Here is a 27,848-nt window from a genome sequence, read left to right on the forward strand (position 1 = left end):
GGTATAGTGTTGTACAACTCATTTGCTATGAATTTACCAATTGGTTTAAAAATATTTATCACACAATTCATTGTAATAATAATTTATTATTTAAATTTATAAAAAAAACAAATTTCAAATCACACTAGTTTTATATAAATCTACTGTAATAACATAATAATAATAATAATTTTGACAATTTAAGATATAATGTATTATAAATTATTTTTGCTTATAATATAGAGTAATTTAATTGATTTATCTTTTTTTTATAAAAAATAATATTAGTAATCATACAATATTGAATGGAAAACTTGTATGTTATGTAATCGGGAGGACAGTAATGTCTAATTTATTTTTAACTACTATCCAAATATATATATATTATTTTATACACAATTCAATTAGCTTAGTTAGACTTATAATTTAGTTATACAATATATATAATATTAAATGTGTATAACACTTGTGTCTCTAATTTTTCTATACAAATCATAGGAAAAGATATTAGATGGCGAGGGGGTGGGGGTAGGAATAGGGTTATGGGTGGGGTAGGCATGGGATAGGATTGGATAGAGAGTAAGTGATATTTGTAAATAGTTGATTGGATCAATTGATTGCATCAATAAAAATATAAATTTTATCAAAACAATGTAATAGATATTTATTAGTATTATAAGCTAGCTATACAGTACAGTATATACTGTATATAATAGATATAAACTATATTTTCATTGTATATTTTTGTTTGTAATTTTAATTTTGTATATTATATTTTCATTTTAACTAATGTGGTATATATTCAATAGCTATAAATTAAAAGCAATAATATTGTATATAAAATATCTATATAAAAGGGCCTTACATTAATCTCGCACACGCGGTTTTTGCTATAATTCTTAAATGGTGTGAGATATATTAATTTTGTAAAAAGAGTATTAAAAAGTGATTTACGTGTGATATTATAAAATATTAAATTTTTAATTTTGATCACGTGATCATATTTATTCTGGGATGTTTGCAAACCACTATATCACAACCTAAACTATAAATGCTATAATAAAATTTCAATAGTAAGTTTGTAATGCCTAAACTGGAAATTTATGGGAAGAAAATTTTTTTAAAATTGGTTGCAAAATAAATTTTTTATAGTTTTTCAAACTTGTGGAAAAACACATTATATAAAATAGTCGAAAATAAAATGACGTTATTTATGGACAGTAGACACTTATTAGATAGAGATTTTAATACTATTGCTTATTCTAAAAACAAAATTTTTTTATGTCAAATATATTTTTAGATAATCAAATTTAATTAAAAATTAAATTATCGAAATACTAAGCTGTGTTTTTTATTGTAATTTGATTATCTAAAAAAATATTTGACATAAAAAAATTTTGTTTTTAGAATAAGCATTAGTATTAAAATCTCTATCTAATAAGTGTCTACTGTCCATAAATAACGTCATTTTATTTTCGACTATTTTATATAATGTGTTTTTCCACAAGTTTGAAAAGTCATAAAAAATTTATTCTGCAACCAATTTTAAAAATTTTTTCTTCCCATAAATTTCCAGTTTAGCCATTACAATCTTACTAGTGAAATTTTATTCTGGCATTTATAGTTTAGGTTTTGATATAGTGGTTTGCAAATATCCAAGAATAAATATGATCACGTGATCAAAATTAAAAATTTAATATTTTATAATATCACGCGTAAATCACTTTTTAATACTCTTTTTACAAAATTAATATATCTCACTCTGTTTAAGAATTATAGCTAAAACCGCGTGTGCGAGATTAATGTAAGGCCCTTTTATATATTTTCTATATACCAGTATTAATGTGTAATATAAGTGTTATAATAATATACAATAAGATTTTTTATAAATGTTTTAATCGGTTTGTTTGTTAGCATTTTAAATATATATATATATATAAATCATTTACAGATTTAATCTCGAATAACAAATTTAAAAATAATGATATATTATGAATATAAAAGGGCCTTACATTAATCTCGGGCACGCGGTTTTTGCTATAATTATTAAACGAACTGAGATATATTAATTTTGTAAAAAGTGTATTAAAAAGTGATTTACGCGTGATATTATAAATTATTTAATTTTTAATTTTGATCAAGTGATCATATTTATTCTTGGACGTTTGCAAACCACTGTCATAACCTATACTATAAATGCTAGAATAAAATTTCAATAGTAAGTTTGTAAAGCTTAAACTGAAAATTTATGGGAAGAAAAAATTTTTAAAATTGGTTTATTCTTCGACCAATTTTAAAAATTTTTTCTTCCCATAAATTTTCAGTTTAAGCTTTACAAACTTACTATTGAAATTTTATTCAAGCATTTATAGTATAGGTTATGACATAGTGGTTTGCAAACGTCCAAGAATAAATATGATCACGTGATCAAAATTAAAAATTAAATAATTTATAATATCACGCGTAAATCACTTTTTAATATACTTTTTACAAAAATAATATATCTCAGTTCGTTTAAGAATTATAGCAAAAACCGCGTGCCCGAGATTAATGTAAGGCCCTTTTATATACAATTTCTATGTAATGTTATATATATTGAGTCTAATGATTTAAAATATTCAAGGATTCAATTGAATAATAATAATAATAATAATAATAATAATAATAATAATAATAATAATAATAATAATAATAATAATAATAATAATAATAATAATAATAATAATAATAATAATAATAATAATAATAATAATAATAATAATAATAATAATAATAATAATAATAATAATAATAATAATAATAATAATAATAATAATAATAATAATAATAATAATAATAATAATAATAATAATAATAATAATAATAATAATAATAATAATAATAATAATAATAATAATAATAATAATAATAATAATAATAATAATAATAATAATAATAATAATAATAATAATAATAATAATAATAATAATAATAATAATAATAATAATAATAATAATAATAATAATAATAATAATAATAATAATAATAATAATAATAATAATAATAATAATAATAATAATAATAATAATAATAATAATAATAATAATAATAATAATAATAATAATAATAATAATAATAATAATAATAATAATAATAATAATAATAATAATAATAATAATAATAATAATAATAATAATAATAATAATAATAATAATAATAATAATAATAATAATAATAATAATAATAATAATAATAATAATAATAATAATAATAATAATAATAATAATAATAATAATAATAATAATAATAATAATAATAATAATAATAATAATAATAATAATAATAATAATAATAATAATAATAATAATAATAATAATAATAATAATAATAATAATAATAATAATAATAATAATAATAATAAATAATAATAATAATAATAATAATAATAATAAGGAGGCACAGTGGTGTAGTGGTTAGTGTGTAGGGCTATGTAATGTAATGGAGAGTAAGATCGTGAGTTCGAGCCCCGATGTGGAAAGCAATTTTTCTGTTAAAATAAAAATTGTTTTCACTGTGTTTCCCGTCCCTGCCCAACCAACGCTGCTTAGGACGGCCAACTTAGGTAGTATGGGGAAAGCGGGGTGCTACGTGAGGACGAGTTTCTGCCCGACCCCGGGTATCGGTACTTCGGTATCGGTGCCCACCTGGGGGTACCCGCAAGGGTGCTCCCACCCGGGGGTGCCTGTAAAAAGGTGCCCCCACCCCGAAGGGGCGTCCGTAAGGATGTCCCTTCACCCTTCGAGTAGTTACTCGTCCTCACACGCAATGGCCACTTTTGTTTCAAAAAATAAAAATCCTATTTCAACAAACGCATGTTAGTGGTGAGAAATGGGTGGCAATAGACACATGTTAGTGTTGAGCTTATTCTAGGGACTGGGACCCCGTAAAAAGGCCAAAAACAAATATATATATAATTATGATTACACGTAGTCGAAGGAATAACGGGGGGTGTTCGGGAGGTACCCTCTCAAATAAATCCCGCGTTCAGCAGGTAGGCATTGACTGCAGTTCGATAAGTATGCATCATATCCCACGCAGTGATGTGCTATGCGGGCAAAGCTGTGATGTAATGCGACCGCAGACCAGTCAACAAAATCAGACTAACCGCCAAAATGTTTCAGTTCAAGCTGGTTCTCAGCGACAACTGACCAATTTGGTTGAAAAATCGCAAAAGCGCATGAAATGGACACATGAGATGAATACCTTGATAATGCGCGAATACTACAGATCAACTCGACTCGAAACAAATATGACTGATTACAGAAACCAAATATACTTAGCATTCAAACAGAAATATCCAGAACTAAATGTAACGGAACAAAGAATTGCAGACCAACGGCGATTCTTAGCAAAGAATAATAAAATATCCCCAATAGAATTACAAGAAATCAAACAACAAGTGGCACGTGAACTATCCTTAAATGAAACAACTGAATTAAATACTACAGTAGAAGTAGTGCCAGAAATTGAAGAGACACCTACAACAACAGATAACAGAATCGATACAAATGATGAAATAAAGAGAATAACAGCAGAAAATGAACTAAAAACATCTTTAGAACAATATAAAGACTTTGAAATAGAATTCAGACCTAAGCTACCAAAAATAAGAAGTGGCGTTAAAACAAGGTCTACAATAATAACAATTAATGATATACTTAAAAATTACATTGAAGATAATATGTCGTTGAGCGCGATTAATACAATAACGTATTGTGCAGCAGTAGCAGTATCGAGACTATTAGGTTACAAAATAGAACACATGTCAACAACAAAACAAAATCATGAAAATATGATACCTAAATGGCAAAAGCGAATAGAGACACGTATAGAAGGGAAAAGACAAGTAATTGGAAGAATAACGCAAGTGTTAAATGGAAACAAATCAAAAAGACTTAACCAATCATTGAAAGATATATACCGATTATTACAGACAAAACCTGGAGAACCTGAATTTGAATCAATAATCCGAAATTACAACGACACATTAAAACAAACAGTTCAAGCACTATCACAAAGAATCAGAAGATATAAACAACAAAGCGAAAGACGAAAACAAAATACAATGTTCTATAATAACGAAAAAATGTTCTATAGAAATCAAAATAAAATAAATTCAAGCAATATTAACAATACACCACAAATAGATGAAATAGAAAACTACTGGAAAGAAATCTGGAGTAACCCAAAGGAATATAAAGAATCTAATTGGATAAATGATATTGAAGATGAAAATAAAGAAATACCACATATGACTTCAGTAAATATAATAAAAGATGACTTAACCGAAGCCCTCAAGAAATCCCACAATTGGAAAAGCCCAGGACAAGACAAAATACAAAACTTCTGGTACAAACACTTTACAACAATACATGAACCAATGGCAATAGCAATGGATAAAATAATACAAACAGGACAAACCGATGACTTCCTCACTTCCGGAATAACATATCTACTCCCAAAAACAGAAAATACATCAGATCCCAGCAAATATAGACCAATCACTTGCCTAACAACAATGTATAAAATCCTAACATCCATAATATCAACAAAAATATATAATCATTTAAGCAACAACAACATAATAGCTGAAGAACAAAAAGGCTGTATAAAACACTCAATGGGCTGTAAAGAGCAATTAACAATAGACAATATCATAACAATAAGAGCTCGTCAAAAACATAGAAATCTTGAAATGGCATACATAGACTATAAGAAAGCATTTGATTCAGTCCCACATAAATGGTTATTAAGAGTGTTAAAACTATATAAAATTGACAACACACTGATAAACACACTAGAAAATATGATGAAAAAATGGAAAACTAAATTGTGTGTCAATATAAATAATGGAACAAAAATAAGTACAGAAATTAAAATAAACAGAGGAATATTTCAAGGCGACTCGCTCAGTCCTCTGTGGTTCTGCTTAGCCTTAAATCCACTGTCATCATTACTCAAAAAGTTAAAAGGCGTAAATCTAAAGTCAAATGATACAAAATATAATCTAACACATCTACTATATATGGACGATTTAAAACTATACGCCGAAAAAGAATCTGATTTAAATGCAATGTTAAAAACAACAGAAACTTTCTCCAATGACATAAATATGGAATTTGGATTAGATAAATGTGCTATAATGAAATTGAAAAGAGGTGTCTACTCAGAGAGACCTGAGTACGAAACTGATAATGGATATATAAAGGCACTAGAAAATGGAGATATATACAAATATTTAGGTATTAAACAAATGCATAAATCTAAAATGACAGCAGTTAAAGAAGAAATAAAGAAAACATTAAATCAAAGAATCATTAAAATACTAAAATCTCAACTAAACTCAAACAACAAATTCAAAGCCATAAACACTTGGGCAATACCTGTACTGACATACTCGTTCGGAATAATAAAATGGAGTAAAACAGAACTCGAGACCATCGAAAGACATATAAGGCGACAACTTACAATGTTTGGAGTACACCACCCTAGAAGTTCTGTAGCACGACTATGTGTTAGTAGAAAACATGGGGGTAGAGGGTTACTAAACATTGTAAGCCTTGAGGCCAAACAGCGAGAACTGTTGAGAAAATACCATCAACAAAAATGCTATGTCTCAGAGCTCCACAAAATAACATCAACACTCGATTACAACTACACACCTCTAAACCTCAGCAATATTGAACATCAAATAGATATACAAAATGAAAAAGAGAGGATTAACACATGGGCCTCAAAAGAACTCCACGGAAGATACCGGGCAGAACTCAACCAAACACACGTAGACGAAGAAATGTCTACAAAATGGTTGAAGTACGCCGGTCTTCACGGAGAGACAGAGGGGTTCATGATGGCAATACAAGATCGAGTGGTTCCGACCCGTAACCATCAGAAATATATCCAAAAGCTAAACATACCAACAGACAAGTGCAGGATGTGTCATATGGAGTCCGAAACAATAGAACATATACTAAATGGGTGTAAAGTACTCACAAATACCGAGTACCTAAGCCGTCACAATCAAGTAGCCAAGATCATACATCAGGAACTGGCAATAAGATTCGGACTAATCAAAGACCCATTACCATACTATAGATACGAGCCACAAAGTGTAATGGAAAACAACAGTGCCAAGCTCTACTGGGATAAAGAAATAAGAACTGATAAGACTGTGGCCCACAACCGCCCAGATATAGTCATAGTAGACAAACATCAAGATAAGGCGTATATAATAGACATAGCGGTCCCACTAACACATAAATTACAGGACACGCATTGTGAGAAACGTCGGAAATATACAGACTTGGCCTATGAGATCAATAAGATGTGGCGCATTAAGAAAGTTGAAATAATACCTATAATACTGTCATCAATGGCCGTAATACCGAAAAATCTGGCCCTAAGTATGGAATCACTTCAAATAAGAAAAACTAAGATCTATGAAATGCAAAAAGCAGTGATACTTCAGAGTTGTAGAACAGTCAGAAAAGTACTAGACTTGAGTTGAGTCTAACCAGTCGTGTCTCTGCCACCAAAAGTGGCCGACACAACTGTGATCACACCGGAACAACCGTGATATACAAAGATAATAATAATAATCAATTTTGTTTTTTTTATAATTTATTAATCTACATTTAAATAAATAAATGCGTTATTTTTAAAAAAAAAATAATTATATAATATATAATAATAATTCATCTTTTATATTAATCAATAAAATTTAATTAAAAAAAAGGTTATAAAAAACATTTTCAAATTATAACAAATAATATTGAATTTATAACAATAAAAAAATGTATTGAAATTCTAAACTAGTATTTTTTTAATCATTTTTAATTATATTTTTAAATAAATATTTATATTTAATATAACATATAATTAATATTTACTTAATTTTTTATAACTTTTGTAATAAAATATATTATAATAAAAATAAAAATAATGTTATTTATTTAACCAAACAATTAAATAATCTTATTTATTATATTTAATTTAATATAATCTATATTATTAAATTTATTAAAATATAATATTATAAAAAAAATTTTAATACAAAATATTATAAATTGATATATTGTACTAATTTTCATTATTTTTTATTCAATAATTATATATATATGTGAAAAATATTATTTAAAAATGAATAATTTCTATTGTTTTGATAGTATATTACATACAAATTCAACACAAAGCGATCTAATTATTTCAATCTATCCAAATGAGGTTTTTTTAAATAATATTTAATTATTTAAATAATAATTTTAATTTTTAATAATATTATAAAACTCAATAGATTATTAATATCAACAATAATCGTGTATTGATTTGCCATAAAAATGCCTTTTTTTATTCAACACTAGTTAATTATTTTAAATTAAAGTATGATTAATAAGTTAATACAATTGTAATAATTTTTTCAACTAAACATTTTTTTTTAAAAAAATTAAAAACTAATTTATTTATAAATACTATTAGTATCACTATTAGTATTGCAAATCAAAACAGTGGTGGCTATCGTTTAGGGAACGGTAGTTGGATGGGTATGATTGGACTATTCAAGCAAAAGGTTTGCAACCAATTGTTGTATAATTTTTTTTTTTAAATACTATTTTTATTTATTTTTAAACTAATAATTTTTCTAATTGTAATAATTTTTTTATTGATTAATGCTATTATTATTAATAACTATTTTTTTAATAATTAAAACTAAATAATAAAAAATTAGCTAGCTGATTTTACAATGGATCCATTTGGCTATAACATTGATCGTAGCCAGGTAGTTGACTATCACTCATTAATTATGTCCAGTCATTTAATATCTATATTATACTGTCCATCATATGATAATAATAATAATAATAATAAATTTTGGGATATAATCAATGGATTTGATTATTATATTTGGTTACTAATGTTTTTAACATTTATAGTCATTGTTTTAATTAGTTGGCTTAAAATATTCATAACTAATATTAGTAGTAATAATAATAATAATACAAAATTTTCATTTAGTAATACAATCTACTTATACGTTGCAATAATATTAGGCAAATGTAAGTATTATCTAAAATAAATAAATAAATAGAAAAAAAATATTTAAATTAATTTTTCAATATATATATATACTGTATATATATTTATAAATAGGTACTAAAATTAATAATAATAATTTAAAATTAATTATTACATTAATGTTATTCATGGCGTTTATAATGATTCAATATATTAATGATAATATTTATTCGGCAATTGTATCGCAAAAACTGTATAAAATTGAAAATCTAAATCAATTTATTAATAATAGACAAATTGATAACAAAATTATAATTATTAAAAAATCAATTCAACATAATTATTTAAAACAAGTAATAATAATAATAATAATATAATTTTATATTAGTATTATTATATTTAAATAAAATTATTAATTATAATATTTGTTAAATTGTTTTTTTTAAATATAATTTTTAGTTTTTTCCCGATATTCAAGATAATACTTATGAATTGATTAGTTATATCGAGTTTTTTGAATTTAAAATAATAAAACAATTATTAAATCACAATAATATACTAATTGGTAGCCTTGAGTATATTGAAGGCATTTATTATTATTATCGAAACTATTTTATTGATATCAAACCATTGGATATTAAATTAGATTTTAAAGGATTTATTATACGTAAAGATCTTAGAGATGATTTGAAACAAATTTTACTAAAATTGTAAATATGAAAAAAAATTATATTTTATTAGTTTGTTTTATATTATTAAATATATTAAGAATGCAAAAAATATATTAATTTTGTAATAATATTAATTCATTACAGATTTAAATTTTTCTATAATTATGGCTTTTTTGATCATTATTACAAATATTTGGTTAGATTTTATAAACTTTTGGATATTGTTAAAAGTAATAATAATAATAATAAATTAAATACTAAAAGTTTAGTTAATGATAAACTTGATAATAATAATAATAACAATAATAATATTGTTAATCAATTAACAATTAATCATTTTCAATTAGATTTTCAATTATTATATTATGGTTTTATAATATCCTTTATAATTATAATAATAGAATATATATTAAACTATATACTAAAATAAATAAATGTATAATTTTTAATAAATAAAATAATATATATTTCAAATAATTTAAATAAATTTTTTTAATTAATATATAATAATACATGTACTGAATATTGTTGAGCTTTCCTGTGATCACTGTTTTGTTGACATTTGTTTTATTCTGTAATAAATCAATTAATTACTTTAAAAAAATTCAGTAATATTTTTTCGTCGAAGTCATTACCGGCGATGGCTTTTCAATGCCGTGAAGCAGATCCAACTCAAAGTCGAACAGCGATCGCAAAAAATTGCTATCATTTTGTCGACAAATAGTGATATCATCGGTGGTGAGGACGACATCGCTATAATTATTATCACAATATATATCACTACTATCTGAATGAATTCGTCGAAGTTCTGCCTCCAATCGATCCAACGATGAAATGATACGTTTCTGGCGGTCAGCGGTAAACACTGCAACGTTTCCATAAATTATCGGCGGCTGCTATTGTCTGGCCGTCGGCACTGAACGAACACTGAAGTATTAGTGGACGGATTTCAGTCAACTGGCCGTTCGTTAAGACAGTATTGCCGTCCAATCGGTTGCTAACTAAACAGCAGTCAAACTAAACAAACAAAAAAATTATTACAATATAAATACATAATAAAAAAACTAATAAAATAAATAAGATTTTTATGAATAGTTTATTTAGTATCAATAAAAATGACAATTAATTAAAAACTATTTATAAAAAAAAACTAAAAATTTATTACAGACACACAGTGAAAGTAAAATTAAATAATTATATATTTTATTTGTAATTTTGATAAACTAAAAATATATTATTATTTTTTTAATCACATATTAAAATGAAAATCTACTTAAAATTATTAAAATAATAAATAAATAAATATTATTTATGAGATAGTAATGACAACAACAAAAAAACTTTTTAAATAAATGCAAATATTAATATATATTTATATTATATTATCGATAATGTAATGTTAAGACAATGTTAATTGAAATTATAATTTTTTTTATCCACTTTTATCAAACAATTTGTTAATTTCTGACACAGATTTGGCATTAATTTCATAATGTTTTTCCATTAGTTTACCCAAAACTGGTCCAACATTTTTGGCAATAAAGTCACGTGTTTTTGCCGTAAGTCGTTCATCGGCGCCAAAGTCTTGTAAGACTTTCAATGTTTCGATTGCATTCTCGCCATTGATTCGAAGGAAATACCAATTAAGACATATAGTCTTTAGCGATGCGACGAAGTACTTGTCGGCGACGATCAACAACTTCTTAAACCATTTGTCCAATTGGTCGCACTCTCCAGTGTATAGATACTGAAGAAATACATCAAACACATCGCTGTCAACGTCTTCGATGATGACTTTGTTTGTAAACTTTTCCAAACAATCTGTTTGAAACATTTTGCGGAAGACTTCCGATTGTGAGCTGAGAACAAACTTCGTGGCGAAGAACTCTTTGTTGTTTTTTGCCGACAATCAGTCGCTTAGATGGCGGACACCAAACAAATGATTACCAAAATTGAAACTTCTATTGCAATCATTTTTCTTGTGTACAGTGATGTCGACGGCAAAAGTGATGGCATTGTTGGGTAACAGTCGCTCCTTATTGTCCATTAATTTTTGTTTATCGATAAACTTGTGGACACCACAGCCCTCTATCTTCTCGAATTCTTAAGATGTGAATAATACTTCGTTTGCCATACATTTGATTGTCTTTGTCGACGATATACGTGTTGTATTCAACAGAAACCGATAGTCCGTATGTCTGATTCAACCATAAGTATAGACCAATGATTTCATTGTGACATTCAATACTGATTTGCCATTTATCTGATCCAATGGTAAACATATATTACTTTCAAAACTTGTCTTATTTATCCATTTGTTTTGCAATTCATTGGCAAAGTTATCGATTTTCAACAACACATTACACTTATTGGTAATACTGTTGTCCATCACTGATATCGTTGTCTTTGTTGTGGTCATTGTTGTCGTTGTTGTTGTTGTTATGACTCGTGTGTTGTTTTGTTGTGTTATATCATATCATATGATATATTTGTTGACAAAAATGGAATCCAATTCAATGGTTAAACAAATCAAACAAACAATTCGAATGCTATTAATATTAATATTATTATTATTATTATTATTAGAGTATTATTTAGAAAAACATTAAAATAATTATTAATTAATTAATAGTGTCTTGATTTCCAACTAAAAAAATTATTTTGTCGGTTTAACGCTTATAACTGGGACTTAGTATGTCCACCGAAGTTGACCAGTGGACGCTATTTCCGAAATTTTATTATAACTATAAATAACTATTTGTTAGGTTAGCAACTATAAAAACTTATAAATAACTATTTCAGTTATTTTGAAAAATATAAGCATTAAATTGTAAAATTAAGCACAAATATATGTAAAAACAAAAAGTAATAGTTATATAAATTATATAAAATGTGTAAACTGTTATCAACTCATATTACTTGTATAACAATAGAAATATTTAATTTATTTATATAAATCATTTTTGTAAATATGCTGAAAACAAGTGAATTATATATCAGTTGAAATATTTATAAGAAAATAAATAACTATTTCAATAACTATTTGGCTTTTTTGGCAATTATATACAACTATTTAATACAGTTTAAATAACTATTTTAACAACTATTTGACGTTTTTTAGCAACTATTATAACAACTATTTAATAGAGTATAAAAAATTATTAATCAATACACTATTAATTAATTAGTCTATCGATTGATAACTAAAAAAATATTTTTGTTTTATTATCGAAACTGTATTTTATTTGCAAACAAAACAAAAAAAAATATATATTTTGTTATTACTTGACATATGTTTCGAACGAGTCTTTTGACGGTTTTCTCATTCTTCCCGAGATTTTTATGTCTTTCGACAACTGATTATAAAAAATTAAATTTAATTTTAAAAATAAATAATATTTTTTTAATTTCAATAATATTCTGTATTAACATTTAGTATTTAATATATCCAATAATTTTTGTTGTTGTTTTAATTACAGTAACTAATATATTTAAAATAATTTAAATTCAATTTTTTTTTATTAATACATTACTTTAGTTATTAATATTTTATTAATTTTTTTATTGAAAAAATAAATGCTTTTAGAAATGTATTATCGAATCGATATATTATTATCAATTGAAACAACGAATTATATATATATTATCAATAATTATAATGTAATGTAAACATGTGTTTATTTAATTTAATTAACAATAATAGTAATAATAATAATATCAAATAACAATTAACAACAAAAAAATAGTAATATTAATAATTTTAAACTTTTTTCAAGAGAGAGATAGTGTATCGTTAATAAAATTTAATAACTGTTAAGTAGTGTTGAAAAACAAAAATAATTCAATAATTCAATAATTTTTGGAAACTTTTTTCTAAAAAAAACTAATTTCACACAAAAAAATATTTAATTTAAATGTTTGGTAAAGTTTATAATGATTTTTTTTTGTTAGACTTATTCATTGTTTAATTTTTCAGTAATTAATTATTTAAACAATTGAAAAAAATATCAGATACTAATTAAATAAATCAAATCAATCAACTAATGTAAACAAAACAAAAATAAATTATAACAATTGTCGATAAAATAATTAATTATCTGTTTTTTTTGTTGTTGTTGTTGATAATTACCAAACAATTTATGTGGATATTTGATGACAACATATATATGTCATCAATGACTAAATAGCGGCTAATGAATGGACTTAATGTTTATGAATGTCTTTATGAACGACAACAACAAAAAAGTGAATCTAATATTAATTATCAATTAATTACATATGAATTAAATAATAGGAATTATTATTAAAAAAATCAGAAGAAAAATAATCAAATGATATGTTATGCTATGATTATCACTGTTTAGTGAATCGTTTAGTATTATTATTATTATTAGTGTTGTTATTATTTTTTTGAACTTTTGGTGAATTTTTGTGGTGCAATGTCTTCAGCCTTTTTGGCGATAAATTATTTGTCATCATCTTTGATGAATCAGTTTTTGGTGTTTTGGTGGTATTGTTGTTGTTGTTATAAAATTTTAGACTTCTTTTGACGCCAACAACAACACTACTACTACTATCTTGAGGTTTGTGTTTAACAGCTTTCCTGTGATCACTGTTTTGTTGAACATTTGTTTTATTCTGTAATAAATCAATTAATTACTTAAAAAAAAATTCAGTAATATTTTTTCTTCGAAGTCATTACCGGCGATGGCTTTTCAATGCCGTGAAGCAGATCCAACTCAAAGTCGAACAGCGATCGCAAAAAATTGCTATCATTTTGTCGACAAATAGTGATATCATCGGTGGTGAGGACGACATCGCTATAATTATTATCACAATATATATCACTACTATCTGAATGAATTCGTCGAAGTTCTGCCTCCAATCGATCCAACGATGAAATGATACGTTTCTGGCGGTCAGCGGTAAACACTGTAACGTTACCCAAATTATCGGCGGCTGCTATTGTCTGGCCGTCGGCACTAAACGAACACTGAAGTATTAGTGGACGGATTTCAGTCAACTGGCCGTTCGTTAAGACAGTATTGCCGTCCAATCGGTTGCTAACTAAACAGCAGTCAAACTAAAAAAAACATAAAAATTAATAATTATAAAAAAATTAAATAAATTTTTTTCTATTTTTTAATTACCCGATTGACAACAACTCCCTGAAGAATATCGTAGATAAAGATATTCGAGTCATAGCTTGCCGTCAGAAACATATGTCCGACAATCGGATGACATTCAATAATCGAAATTTTGTTCGTATGTTGAGTATTGAAATGTCGGACCAGTTCGCCGGACTCCGAGTCATACACTTTGATGGAACAATCGGTCAAATCAGTTAACAAATAGCGGTCATCGCAGCTGAACGTCAGTTCATCGACAAATGTCAACTCTTCGGTCAACTGATGTTTCGGACTTCCTATAAGAAGTATAGAAGAAATAAAAATTATTATAATTACCAGAAATTTAATTAATTAATTAATTACAACAACAAACCTCTTAAACTCTTTTTGTTTTGCTTAGCATTGATGTCGAGTATAATTGAATCCCATTTTTTGTTTGCTTTATCAAAGCTCCAGACATAAGCATTGGTGTCCTGATCGCATGTACAGGCAAACCTAGTTTATATGGTGACACATCAATAAAAATTGAATTACCCGATAATACCGGTTATTATTATTATTAGTCTTAAATAATTACCGGAATGAGTTGTGACAAAACCGTAGCGAATAAACACAATCCAAGTGTGTCTTATGTTGACTACATTTCCACTCTTCTTTGGCTCCGAATTGTTCGTCAGTCAAACTGAATACCCGTATTACCGATTGGACAGATTTTTTGGCCAACAAATTCGTTAGCTTAGATGACGGCCTCACTGGCTCATCGCTGTTATGGCCGGCCGTGTGAATAACGGCCAACAATAGGCCACCCGTTGAATAATCGCAACAAACATTCACTGCCCGTTCGTTATCGTATCGGGTTTTCCGGTGAACAGCTTTGGCTGTAAATTTCAATGACTTGTCGTCGTAGGCATAGAAATAGATGAAACCGTCTTCCGATGTCGATATCAGATACTTCTTATTCTGATCGTTGTTGACGACCATAGAAACGGGTGAAAAATGTATGGACCGAATGGGATAAACTTGTTCATCAAGTTTGGCAATTAAGTCAAACGTTTTGAGACTCCAGACCGAGACTGAACCTAAAGAAAAAATTAGGTGACAGTCAGTCAATTGGCGCCACAAAACAAACAAATATCAACAAACAGTCGACAACAGACCCGTATGTTTGGCTGCGGCCACCAATGTATTCTCGTAGTTAACTGCTAAGTCACAGATGGCAAATCGGGCCAATTCGGTCTCGAACTTGGCCTCGATGTTGGTATCCGTTTCCCAATCTATTGTCCGACAGAGTACGTCAACTTCATCGGCGTACTCGTCATCGTTGCCACCGCTGCTGTTGCTGTTGTCGGTCAAACATCTGACCAATCGATCCGTTTGACAGCAATAGACTTTGACTCGTCCGTCGTCGCCGCCCTTCAGACAATTACAAGAGAAAAATTCAATCAAATGATTGGATCAATTGGTGATTGGGATCGGAGCGGCCGGTAATCAATAATACTAATTAAATAATTACCGTAAAAACAAAACGTGACGACCGGTCAAAACAAAGACAGTAGACTTGAGACGAATGCCAAAGAGGTTTCAATTTAATCGTATAGTTTGTCTTCACCGCCGCTGATGATGACGATGAAGAAGAAGTGGTCGCCTAATAGACAATAATAAAAATAATAAACAAATCAATTGATTGATTGATTGACAACTCGATGGACAAACAAAAAACACAAGAACTGGAAGAATAGATTTAATACGTTTGAAACCATTATCCGCTGAAGACATGTGTTGGTTATTGTTGTCGATGTTGTTGTTGTTGTTGTAAATGAATCGTTGGATCAGTTGTTGTGGTGATAGTTATGTGGAAAACAATACAATATTAATAACAATTCAATTCAAACAATCAAAACGCAATGTGTTTTGGTTTTTATTATTATTATTATTATTCAATACAACTATTTATATAAACAAAACAAAAACATTATAATACAGTAGTATTTGCCGTCAATTTGTTTTTTTTTGACACAAATCACGTGTAAAACACACCAGTAGTTTGCATTGAGTTTTACACAGATATTCCATTGTTTTCTATTTGACTGTCAAATGGCTTCTCATTGTGTGTGTTTGAGTTTTGGTTTGTTTGTATATATTCAACATATTTATTACAGTATTAATAAAAATTTGTTAATTTTTTTTTAATTAATATTTAAATACCAATAGTAGTAGTAGTTTTTAATTTTGAGTTTATTATATTTAATGCAATAATAAACTCCTGGTCCTGTCCTGTACTGCAGTCGGGAAAGTGCAGTATTTAATTAAAAATAACAAAAAATCTAAAAAATAAGCATGCTAAATTTTTTTAAATTCATAAAATAAAACAAATAATAATAATTAAAAAAAAATTGCCAATAATTTCAAATAAATTATAAATAATTTTTATTGTCATTATTATTACTAATCTATTAATTTGTTTGTTGAAAATCACAGCAATAATTTTTTTTTGTATCTTAATAATTATAATGTAATAATTAAGGCATATTTTTTTAAATATATATATATGTTATTATAGAAATTTTTAAAATTTAATTACAATATAATTTTAATATCATTCACTAAAAAACTTTTATTATTATTTTTTTAAAAAAACATATATTTATGTATCGTATGTCTACATAAAATATATATTTTTAATTGAAAATAAAAGTTATTTTGATTTAGTTTTTTTTGGTTCAACATTTTACATATAAATTAATGCAATATTTTTTTTATAATTAATAATAATAATAATAAGTGCAATAATAATAATAATAGTGTCTAAAAAAATAAAATTCACAATTTTTAAAATGAAACTAAAATGTGTGTAAATTATATTTATATATAATATGTGTAGTATTAAAAATGCACCAAAAAATACTAAAAAATAATAATAAAACATTTATAAATAATATAGATTTTAAAAATTATTAAAAAAGCTGCAAATTAAACAAATGCTGCACTAATAGTATAGTATTAAATGTAATAATTATAATATAGTCAAATGATAGCTTAATTATTTGTTTTTTGATTGATTTTTGACAAACATTATAATTATTTAGCAAAACAAAAATCTAATGTAAAGTTTGAAAAATTACTAAAAAAATATTACTAAAAATTAAAACATATTTTTTTATCTGATAGTTAAGTAGTGCTTTAAAAAAAATATAAACGAAAAATAAATGATTAAAAATAATTGAATTGTTTTCATAAATACGGTTTTCAAATAGATTCGTAAATATATTTATAGCTATTTATATAAATATTTTTTTTGTTTAAATAAAAATAATTAGTGAAATTTGTTGTTTTTAAAAAAAACTTTTTCACAATTTGTTTATTTTCTTTTTGAAGAGAAAGAGTCCCACCATTTTGGTTGTCAGTGTTGGTCATCATCATCACTATCACTGCTATCTGTGTCTGAATTTTCTTTTTAATCAACAAAAAAAAACAAAATTAATTTATTATAATTATCACCAAAAATAAAAGTCTTACCTCTGATGACATCAATATCGATGACCCGAACTTTAGGTGAAACCGACGATTGTGTTGTTGTTGTCGTCGTCGTCTCTCTGGTCGACGACTCCAACTGTTCGCTCATTTCTTTCACTTTCAACGCCATCTGAGCTCTCATGGCTTCGTCTTCGATGGACTTTAGTCTCTGTTGTCGCCAAAGTGCTCTCTTCTCCGCTTCCAACGCTCGTCTCTGATTTGGTGTCATATCTTTCAGTTGTGCCTCGAGTTCGGCCTCCAAATCGAAACCACCTTTTTTCAGACGTTCGATATAACGGCGCTCTGACTTTGCTGTCCGAAACACTCGTTGATTATCCAAATCAACGATCGACTCATTGATCTGTTCTGAGACAAAATTGTCGATCAGTTCTTCACTATCATCGTCATCATCGTCGTCGTCGTCATCGCCTGTCATTGTAATCAACGATTTTATTTGTTCCTCAGAAAGTGTGGCCAACTTTTTCGTCTCTTCTTCGCGAAGTCTTTCGAGTTCATCGGCAGACAAATAACTGAATCGTTTGCTTTCGCTATACGACGACTCCGATCGTTCGATAACTTTTTGTTGGCCATCGGTTTCGCCGCCCGTTGTCGTCGTCTGATTCAATCCCTGTTCGAAACGGCGCTTCTTTTCGCTGAACGACAACCATTCGGGCGATTCGCTGTTCTTTGTCTGAACTGACGATGAAAGTGCGGCCAAATTACGCGGTTTTGGCGGTTTGTCCGGTTTCGGTGGCTTAGCACCGGGTAGTTTGGACGTCTGATACGGATCCAACATCGGACTCATGTCGTTACTGTCCACCGATGATGTATTCCAACCTTTGTTCGGAGATATCTTCAATATGGGCGACGGTGTTCTCGTTTTGTGTATGGGTGTCGATGATCGGGAACGGGAGGATTGGGGTGTCGATGGACTGTGTGCTGGTGTACTGGCATGCGATGAAGGATTGGTAGGGCTTTTAGTGTTAACCCGTATCGGTATTAACGGAGACTAATCCAGTTATATAGATATGTAAATTAAATTATTTTTTTTTGTTAATTATTTCATTCATTCATTCAGAAAACAAAAACATAACACTAGTAACTAATAAAAATATAAATAAAATCAATACAACTGAAACAATTAATATTAAAAGCAATTGAAAAAACATAATTTAATAAATTAATAGCAAAAACAAATTTGCATATCTTTATAGTATAGCATAAGTAAGTGTGAGAGCAAATTAAAATATATATATATTTTTAATAATTATATTTATTATATAACCGATTGGTGTGGGAATCAAATTATTATTTATTTAATTTTTTATAAACAATTTTTGTGTGCATATACTGTATATTATCGGGTATACAATTTTGACGGGATGTAAAGTTAATTAAAAATATTAAATTTTAACTAAACTTTCACACAAACAGTTAGATTGATGTATTAAATTGCAGCCAAAAAAACAAGCAAATAATATTATTTGATTCATAATGCATTTTTTTAAAACAATAACATCAACAAAAAATTAGCAAACATTTTAAATTAATGATAATGTTAAAAAATATTTATATTATATAACCATTTATATATATATATACCAATTGATCATAATATAAATTACCGATAATTTTAAATAAATCAATTAAATTGTTTTTTTTATTTGAATTGATTTTTATTTTTTGGTTAGAAAAATGCTTTTTTGAAGTTTTTTGAAAAGTTAGAAGTAGTTATTGTTTGTTTGATAAGTGATTTTGTTTTGTTTTTGATAATTTGAAAAAATAAATAATTTAATTGCTATTATAAGATAATTTAAATATATATATATAGATAGATATATAATTAATATAATTATATGTATCAATTTTTGTTGTTGTTGTTTAAAGTGGATTTTCAAACAAAACAATGATATTATTTTTTTTTTGAGAGTAACATTGAGATAAAAAGCACATTCAAAAAATTTGTTATTAAGTATTAATTAATTTTTGTTTAGATTAAAATATAAAGATAAAAACAATTATTATTTTTTACACAACATTTATAGTCATTGAGTGCTTTGATTTCTTTATAATAATAGACACATAGATTTGTGTAATGTCTTTGAATATCATCGCTATATATATATTGAAACAAACAGAGAGAGAGAGAGGGGGGAGAGAGAGAAAGTGATTTAAGAGAGAAATAAAAAATAGTTTAATTCTAATAATTAAATAAATAATAGACAAAAATGTTTGATTAATATATAAAATAAAAAATTATAATTAGATTTTATATAAGTTTCAAATACATACCGTAACAGTGGGCTGAGTGGCGGTAACATTAGTAGTAGTGGTGTTGGATCCAGTGTTTACGTTATGCTTCTTCATGATAACAGTTGTGGTTTTTTGCTCTTTGGTTGCACTGCTCGTATTGGACGCCTGTTTAGACAACTGTTCCGCTGCTTTGACCACTTCGATGACCCTTTGGTTGACATTCTTATCGTTGTCTATTGTTGTGGCCAACTCATCGACGCCACTGCTGTTTGTGATAACATTGGTATTCTTCAGCAACGATGACGACGAAGACGATTGACTTTTCTGTTCATTAATGGTTTCTTTAGCTTTGGTTAATAATTTTTCAGTCGTTACGAAGTTATTATTATTAGTCAATCTATTATCGGACAATGTCTTGATGGTAAACGGCGGCGAAGCAAATACATCGTCATCGAGATCTTTATCGGGCGAACCACCGAACGGTGATTGAAAACTTCTCGGTGATGTAGGCGTTGGTACTTCGGGCGGGGATTTTCGGTTAGTGGTGGCGGACAACTCGGCCGAATCGTAGCCGTCGCAGACCAACAATATTATTCTGTTGCCAACATTGCGCAACACTTGTACAGCTTTTTGGTGGGTGGCGCCCAATAACGAAACATCGTTTACTTCGATGATTCTCATACCGGGTTTCAGTCGTCCATCGCGAGCAGCGGCACCGTTCGGATTGATTCGGGCGATAAACAATCCCTGGTCGTCCTTATCGAATGGATTGCCCGGTTGGCCAGCGCTGCCGCCCTTAACAATCATTCCCAGCTTTTCCGTCGGCAACTTATGGATAATTAATTCCTAATAATAATAATAATAATTTTAAGTAAAAATACAAAAATATGGTTAAATTACAGGCAAATCAATGAATTATTTTTTAAAAAAATAAATAAAAATAATCAATACATTTCATTATAATAATAATTTTAAAAACAAAATATGAAAAACAAAAAAAAACATAAAAATTACCGATAATTAAACAAAACAAAAAAACAAATTAATTAATTTTAATGTTAATATGCTTTTTCTTACTCTAACAATGAATGGTCGACACTAACAACAGATACCATAGAGGAAGATATAGTGTACACAACAAGTATAGGGGAAAAGTAAAAGTCAATCAATCATTATATTAGCAGTTAGACAGCAATAGGTCATTATATGGACAATATCGGGACAACAAATTGTTAATTTAATCATTCAATCAATTAATAATTTATTAAAATTAATAGTAGAAGACATCAATTAGATAACAATTATAGTTAAATATAATTATAAACAAAAAAACAAAACAAAAATCAAATGCAAACCTTCCATCCGTTAGGCAATGGCTCGTGTCTTACGGTTAATGTTATCTCTTTTGATGGACTTCTCAGAGCTTGTGCTGCTTCTTCGTACGTCGCTTTTGTCATATCGACGCCATTGACAGCTACAAGTCGGTCGCCAATTCGTATTTTACCGCTTCGGTGAGCGATACCATCGGTAGAAACCTAAATAAACAATATAAAACAAATCGATAAATACCGATTTACAACATCAAGGTAGGGATAGGGAGGAATGGGAGGTATTTTAAATCAACACTTACTTTCGATACGAAAATTCCGGGTTCGCTTTCACCGAACGGATGACACGGATGATCTATATATATATATATGTAATAAAAATATATAATCACTAGTAGGTCTCATCGCATCCTAATCATCATCATCGACATACCTGATCCTCCAATGATGGAGAGACCCAGTGGTCCCTCAGATTTAACAAGTGTTATAGACTGGTTGATGATACAGAAAATTTTAAAAACAAATCAATTATAATAATAAATAATTAAATAATTAAATAATAAATTACTTCTTCAATCGGTGGCAATGCTAGCGCATTGTTGGTAACACGGGTTACAATATTTTCCGTGTATGTAGTTTTGGTGATGACTTCGGTGAATACGCCCGCAGTGGTGGGCGCCGGTGGGAATTGTGCTTCTAATGGACTGTCTTCTAATTTGGACACAATTGCTGGCTTCTGAATTGTAACGCTTAACAATGGACCAGTTGTTTCTTGATTATGATCGCTGCTGATTGATGATGATATCAGCCCATGTTTGGCACCTGTATGTCATATAAATAAACATTATTATCGGTAAATAATTAAAACAACAATAAAACAAAATAAACCGTTTGTATTATCTAAAGATGAGGCACTTTTGGACATATGGGATGGATTTATTGTTGAGGCACTGATTGTATGATTGTTTGGTAGGGTAGAGCTCGACTGAGCTCCTAGAGTTTCATTGCGTAGGCCCGGCAATTTTGTATATATCGAATGTGTTGGCCGCGTTGCCGGCGAATAGCTGGCCGTCGGTGTTACCGGTGCCGATTTGGCATCGTCTACACCAACCAAACTGCTTACCGATCCCAACGTCGGCCGTCTGTACGAACCCGTATAGGATGGCCTGTTGGCCATATAAGATGACGCATAGAGTCCAGTGTATGGTCGGGCCATTCCGTATACTTTTGGCGATTTGTCACCAAAAGCGGGATCCGCACCGTCGCGTTGGATCACTAGCCGAACAAAGCGTTCGACACCAGTAAGCATTGCCACCACTTGATTGTGTTTCATGTGTTCGACATCGATGCCGTTGATGGACAACACTTTATCGCCGACCAATAGTTTGCCGTCACGATCGGCGGCACCAGCTTCGGCTATACGAGCAATATAGATACCAGTGCTGCCCTCCTTATAGGGAGCAGCGTCGACGCCGCCTTCGATGCTAAAGCCCAGGCCGTTCTGGTCGCGTATTAGTGTCGTATAAACGATTTGACGTTTCAAATCAAAATCAGGTGTTTGTGGCACAGAGGCTGACATTGATGGGCTGCCAGTGGCCGATGTTGGCGAACCAATGTCACCGTTTTGATGATTATGTATTGGGGGTTTCATTGGCGAAACGTTTGATGATTGCGATTTCAGTGACGACCGATGCACTGATGATAATTCGTTCGATCCGATGCTGTTTCGACTCGAATACTGTTTGCCTCCACCGACGGGCGTCGCGGACACTACAACCGGCACTTCCCTAACTATTACAACAATAAAGTCCATTCCCGCTGCTTTCAGTGCGTTAACCGCTTCGTAGTGATCGATTTCGGTAAAATCGACACCGTTTACCGATAGTATTTTATCACCGACACGCAAACCGGCCAAATGAGCCGGTCCTTCGTCGGTAATTCGCGATACAAATATTCCTTCGTCGTCTCCCTTGTAAGGCGACGAACCGAGACCGCCGGCAATACTCAGTCCGAGTCCGCCGTTGGTTCGCCGGACACGCATTTGCATCTGAACAAACTCCATAGCGGTGTTGTTGAGGGCGGCGGCGCCGCTACTCGAGTTGGATACTATCGATTCGGGTCGTTGCAGATCCGAGCCGACACTGTCGTCGCCCTGCGACAGACTTTGCTGCAAATTGTTGTGCTCTTTAGCTGATTTGTTTTGCATGGCTTCGGCCAGTATTGACGCCACCCGTTGCTGTTCATCCTTCGAACTGTGAATTCGTTTATTCTTCAAATGATGCGGTGTATCCCTTCGGTGCAGTTTGTTATGCCATTCAACCTTTTCCTCTTCGTCTACCTCTCCATCTCCCTGTTCGTCCTCCTCTTCCTCATCGTCTTCAACATCATTATCATCGGCATTGGCGTCAAATACCGAAAAGCCGACCCGTTTATCGTTGTTATTGGCGTACTGTTGTTGTTCACTATCCGATTCCGATGATGTGATGATGGCGTTAGCTTTGGCCAATTTCGAGTCCACTTGGGTTTCGCCGCCGCCACCCCGTCTACTAATATCCATGTCCTGGACATCGGCGACCAATTCGCTATCACTTTTGACAATTACCGACGATCCATACGATTCGGTCGATTCTACCGATACGGTACTATTGCGTTGATTTGACAATTGGACGGATTTGTTATTATCAACACTATTACTATTATTATTATTACTACTATTTATATTATTTGCGGTCACATTCTCTTTATTATTATTATTGTAATAATTATCATCATCTTTGCTATCCTTTTGGAACAGCTTGTGATGTCTGGCCTTAAGTTCTCTGGGATGAGGGGTGTCGTGTCGGACAAAATTCAATTGATCCGCTACTGCCGTATTGATAACAGGCCTACGATGCGGTTCCCGTTCTTCCTCATCATCGCTGGCTTCGGCAAACTTTACCGCCGACTGTCTCGGCTGATCCCAGTTTATACTGCTAGCCCTTTCCAGACTATTATCGGTAAAATTTTCTGCAAATAAACAGACAAACAAACAAAAATTATTTATTTTTGCAAAAAAAAACAGTTTTTATTTACCGATAGTAATGTTTAATTGAAAAGAAAAATTATATTTCGTATTTTTTAAGCTCATAATTATGTGCGAAAAAAAATCTATTTAGTCATTCATTGTAAAAGTCATATAAATCAAAGTCAATAACTAAAATAATTATTTTTTTACAAACAAAAACTACAATAATATGATAAACATGTATAATAAAAATACCGTAATTTCTATAACAAAATGATAAAAAAAATAAAATAATTGATGATAAAAGTAAATAAAACACTTATAACTAAAAATATTTAACTATTACTTAACACACATTTTCCTCACTCTATCATTGCATAGTTATCTGTTTATACATATCGGTAATTAATAATAAAAATTTCAAGGTTAGTTTATAAGGTAAATTATTGCATATTTTGTTATCAATAAAAATGCAATCATATACACTATATAAATATATATATCGACTATTTATATATAAAAATTAGTCATTTATATAATATTTTTAGTGTAAATAATATTTATGGCTACAAAAAATATTTAAATACTAAAAATATTATATAAATAATATATATAAATAACAGTTATAACCATTAATATCAAATTATAAGATATATAGATAGATTACAAGATATACAACAAACAGATTATCGGGAAATACCTAAACATTCGGGATTGTATTCCTGTTGCGGTAACAGAAAACAGGTCAACACTTTCATACGACTTTCCTCATCGTAATCGGTCTGAAATTTTAGTAACGGTTGCGACTGATTCTCGGCCAACCACAAAGCCTTGAGATTTAAGGCAGTTATAGTATACGGCAAATGATTGAGTCGATTGCCTGAAACATCAAGTACCCGAAGCTCCCTTAGTTGACCCATTTCGACGGGCAGTGAGCCAATAGTATTGTCGCGCATCGATAGTACACCCAATTTGGTCAGATTGCCGATCTGTTGGGGCAATTCTTTCAATTGATTTCGGTCGACATTAAAGTTGGTCATATGAACCAAATTGCCGATAGTCGGCGGCAATTCGGTTAATAAATTTTCGGTTAGTATAAGCTCTTGCATTGATGAACAGCCGCCAATTGTCGGATTCAACGATAGTAGACGATTCTGGTCCACTTTCAATATCAACAATTTCGATAGCTGGCCAATACCGTCGGGTAATGTTTCCAAACAGTTTTGCGATAAATGCATATCTGTTAGACTTTCTAAGCCGGCAATCTCTTCGGGCAGATATTCTAAACGATTTTCGCTAACATCCAGACAGGTTAGGCGTCTGAGTTGGCCGATCTCTTTCGGTAAAGTACTCAATTCGTTACAGTCGAGCCATAGTTCCTGAAGTTTAGGTAATTGGCCGATAACTTCGGGCAGTTCTTCGATATCGTTAGAACCGAGATCCAGGCGTTCGAGTTTAACCAGAAACGATACGCTCGGCGGTAATGTTTTCAATAAATTTTCGCGAAGTTCCAGTGATTCTAAATTGTTTAGCGAACCGAAATCGTTGGGCAACTGTTGAAGAGATATGTCGTTCAATGCCAATGATGTTAGACATCGAAGTTGTGTAAAACCGTTGGGTAATCTGTTTCGGTGTAACAATAAAACAAAACATATAAATATATATATTAGTAAACAAACAGTAATTGGCAGTAGATTTGTCGCCCATTGGAAATTGGTGGTCAATATATCGGTGATTGGCCTTACATTTGCAACGGATTGGAGCTAAAGTCGGCGATTTGCAAGTATTTGATGTGTCTGATCTGTTCGGGAATTTCGGGTATATCATTTTTGCTCACATCTATTTCAACCAGATTGATAAGGTTGGCAATGTCGGGCGGCAATCGGCCAATTTCGTTGTCCGATAGTGATAACCGACGCAGTCTTGTCAGCCGAAATAAGCCCTGAAAGAGACAGACAGATAGATAGATAGAAAAAAAATGTTATATAAATGACAACAAATTGCCAAACAATTGACACTAACTTTAGGCAACTCGCGGATATGGTTGGCATCGAGAAACAGTTCCTCCAGTGTCCGACTATATCGGAGGACATCGTCGGGTATATTCGGTAGACTGCAGTGTCGTTTGTCGATGTAATCAATCTGTCGATTGCATCCACGAAACAGTGGAATACATTTAAACATTATTATTATAAGTCTCTTCTTATATAGTCTTTAGTTTTGTCTTGTCTTCAGAGATGTCAATGAAGATGAAACTTAAGGATCAAATTCAATGGCGACAATCAATGTCTGTGTGATGTAATGTCTTCAGACAGTCTTCTGGGCTGATGTTGTTGTCGTTGTCGTCGTTGTCTTCGCGATCGGTGTTATATCACATCTTGATTACAGACAATTCACTCGATAGTAGTGGTGGTAGTGGTTGTTGTCGTCGATGATAATGAAGTAGTAAATGGATATCAATAACAACAACAACAACAAAGATGACAGACAACTATGATATTCAACAGTTGGTCACAACAACAACAATAATGATTGATATTATTATTATTTTAATTATTATTATTATATCTTCCGATTGTGTTGTCGTTGTTGGTGTCGATGTCGATGTTGTTGTCGATGTTGACAATGACGACAACTATACTGATCTGATCCGTAAAATTGATGGTCAATTGAGGCCATCAAACACTTAAACACAACACAACAGTTTTATTAATTTAATTAATTAATTATTAGTATTATTGAGAAAAACAACATTTTATTAAATTATTTTCTAAAATAATAATAATTTTTTTTTTATTAATTATTAATTCATAGTTTTATTTTTAATACTAAACTACTTTAGTTTTTAACTGTAATATATATAATACTATCAACAAAAAAAAACAGTATAACATTTATATCCTATTATATGTATTATTAT

At 29.5% G+C, this 27,848-nt stretch overlaps 2 protein-coding genes across 2 annotated transcripts; both read right to left on the bottom strand.

Moving 5' to 3' along the window:
* Window positions 1–13,956: 13,956 nt before the first annotated feature.
* LOC128955429 (bromodomain and WD repeat-containing protein 1-like) lies at window positions 13,957–16,749 on the bottom strand. The gene is made up of 8 exons (XM_054301100.1): window positions 16,579–16,749; window positions 16,344–16,475; window positions 15,988–16,243; window positions 15,408–15,909; window positions 15,204–15,325; window positions 14,852–15,126; window positions 14,404–14,784; window positions 13,957–14,339 (listed from the first exon to the last, which is right to left on the bottom strand). The coding sequence occupies exons 1-8, from the start codon at window positions 16,588–16,590 to the stop codon at window positions 14,055–14,057; spliced, it is 1,965 nt and encodes a 654-aa protein (XP_054157075.1). The 5' UTR covers window positions 16,591–16,749; the 3' UTR covers window positions 13,957–14,054.
* Window positions 16,750–18,076: 1,327 nt separating this feature from the next.
* On the bottom strand, window positions 18,077–27,623 carry LOC128955426 (protein lap4-like). Its single transcript, XM_054301095.1, has 11 exons — window positions 26,951–27,623; window positions 26,674–26,870; window positions 25,629–26,551; window positions 22,813–24,930; window positions 22,493–22,746; window positions 22,358–22,415; window positions 22,227–22,279; window positions 21,952–22,131; window positions 20,636–21,442; window positions 18,347–19,352; window positions 18,077–18,280 (listed from the first exon to the last, which is right to left on the bottom strand). The coding sequence occupies exons 1-11, from the start codon at window positions 27,110–27,112 to the stop codon at window positions 18,231–18,233; spliced, it is 5,808 nt and encodes a 1,935-aa protein (XP_054157070.1). The 5' UTR covers window positions 27,113–27,623; the 3' UTR covers window positions 18,077–18,230.
* Window positions 27,624–27,848: the final 225 nt, after the last annotated feature.

The sequence above is a fragment of the Oppia nitens genome, unplaced genomic scaffold, assembly GCF_028296485.1.
Source record: "Oppia nitens isolate AA-2021 unplaced genomic scaffold, nextdenovo-longstitch-racon4-pilon3 scaffold2_pilon_pilon_pilon, whole genome shotgun sequence".
Taxonomy (NCBI): domain Eukaryota; kingdom Metazoa; phylum Arthropoda; class Arachnida; order Sarcoptiformes; family Oppiidae; genus Oppia; species Oppia nitens.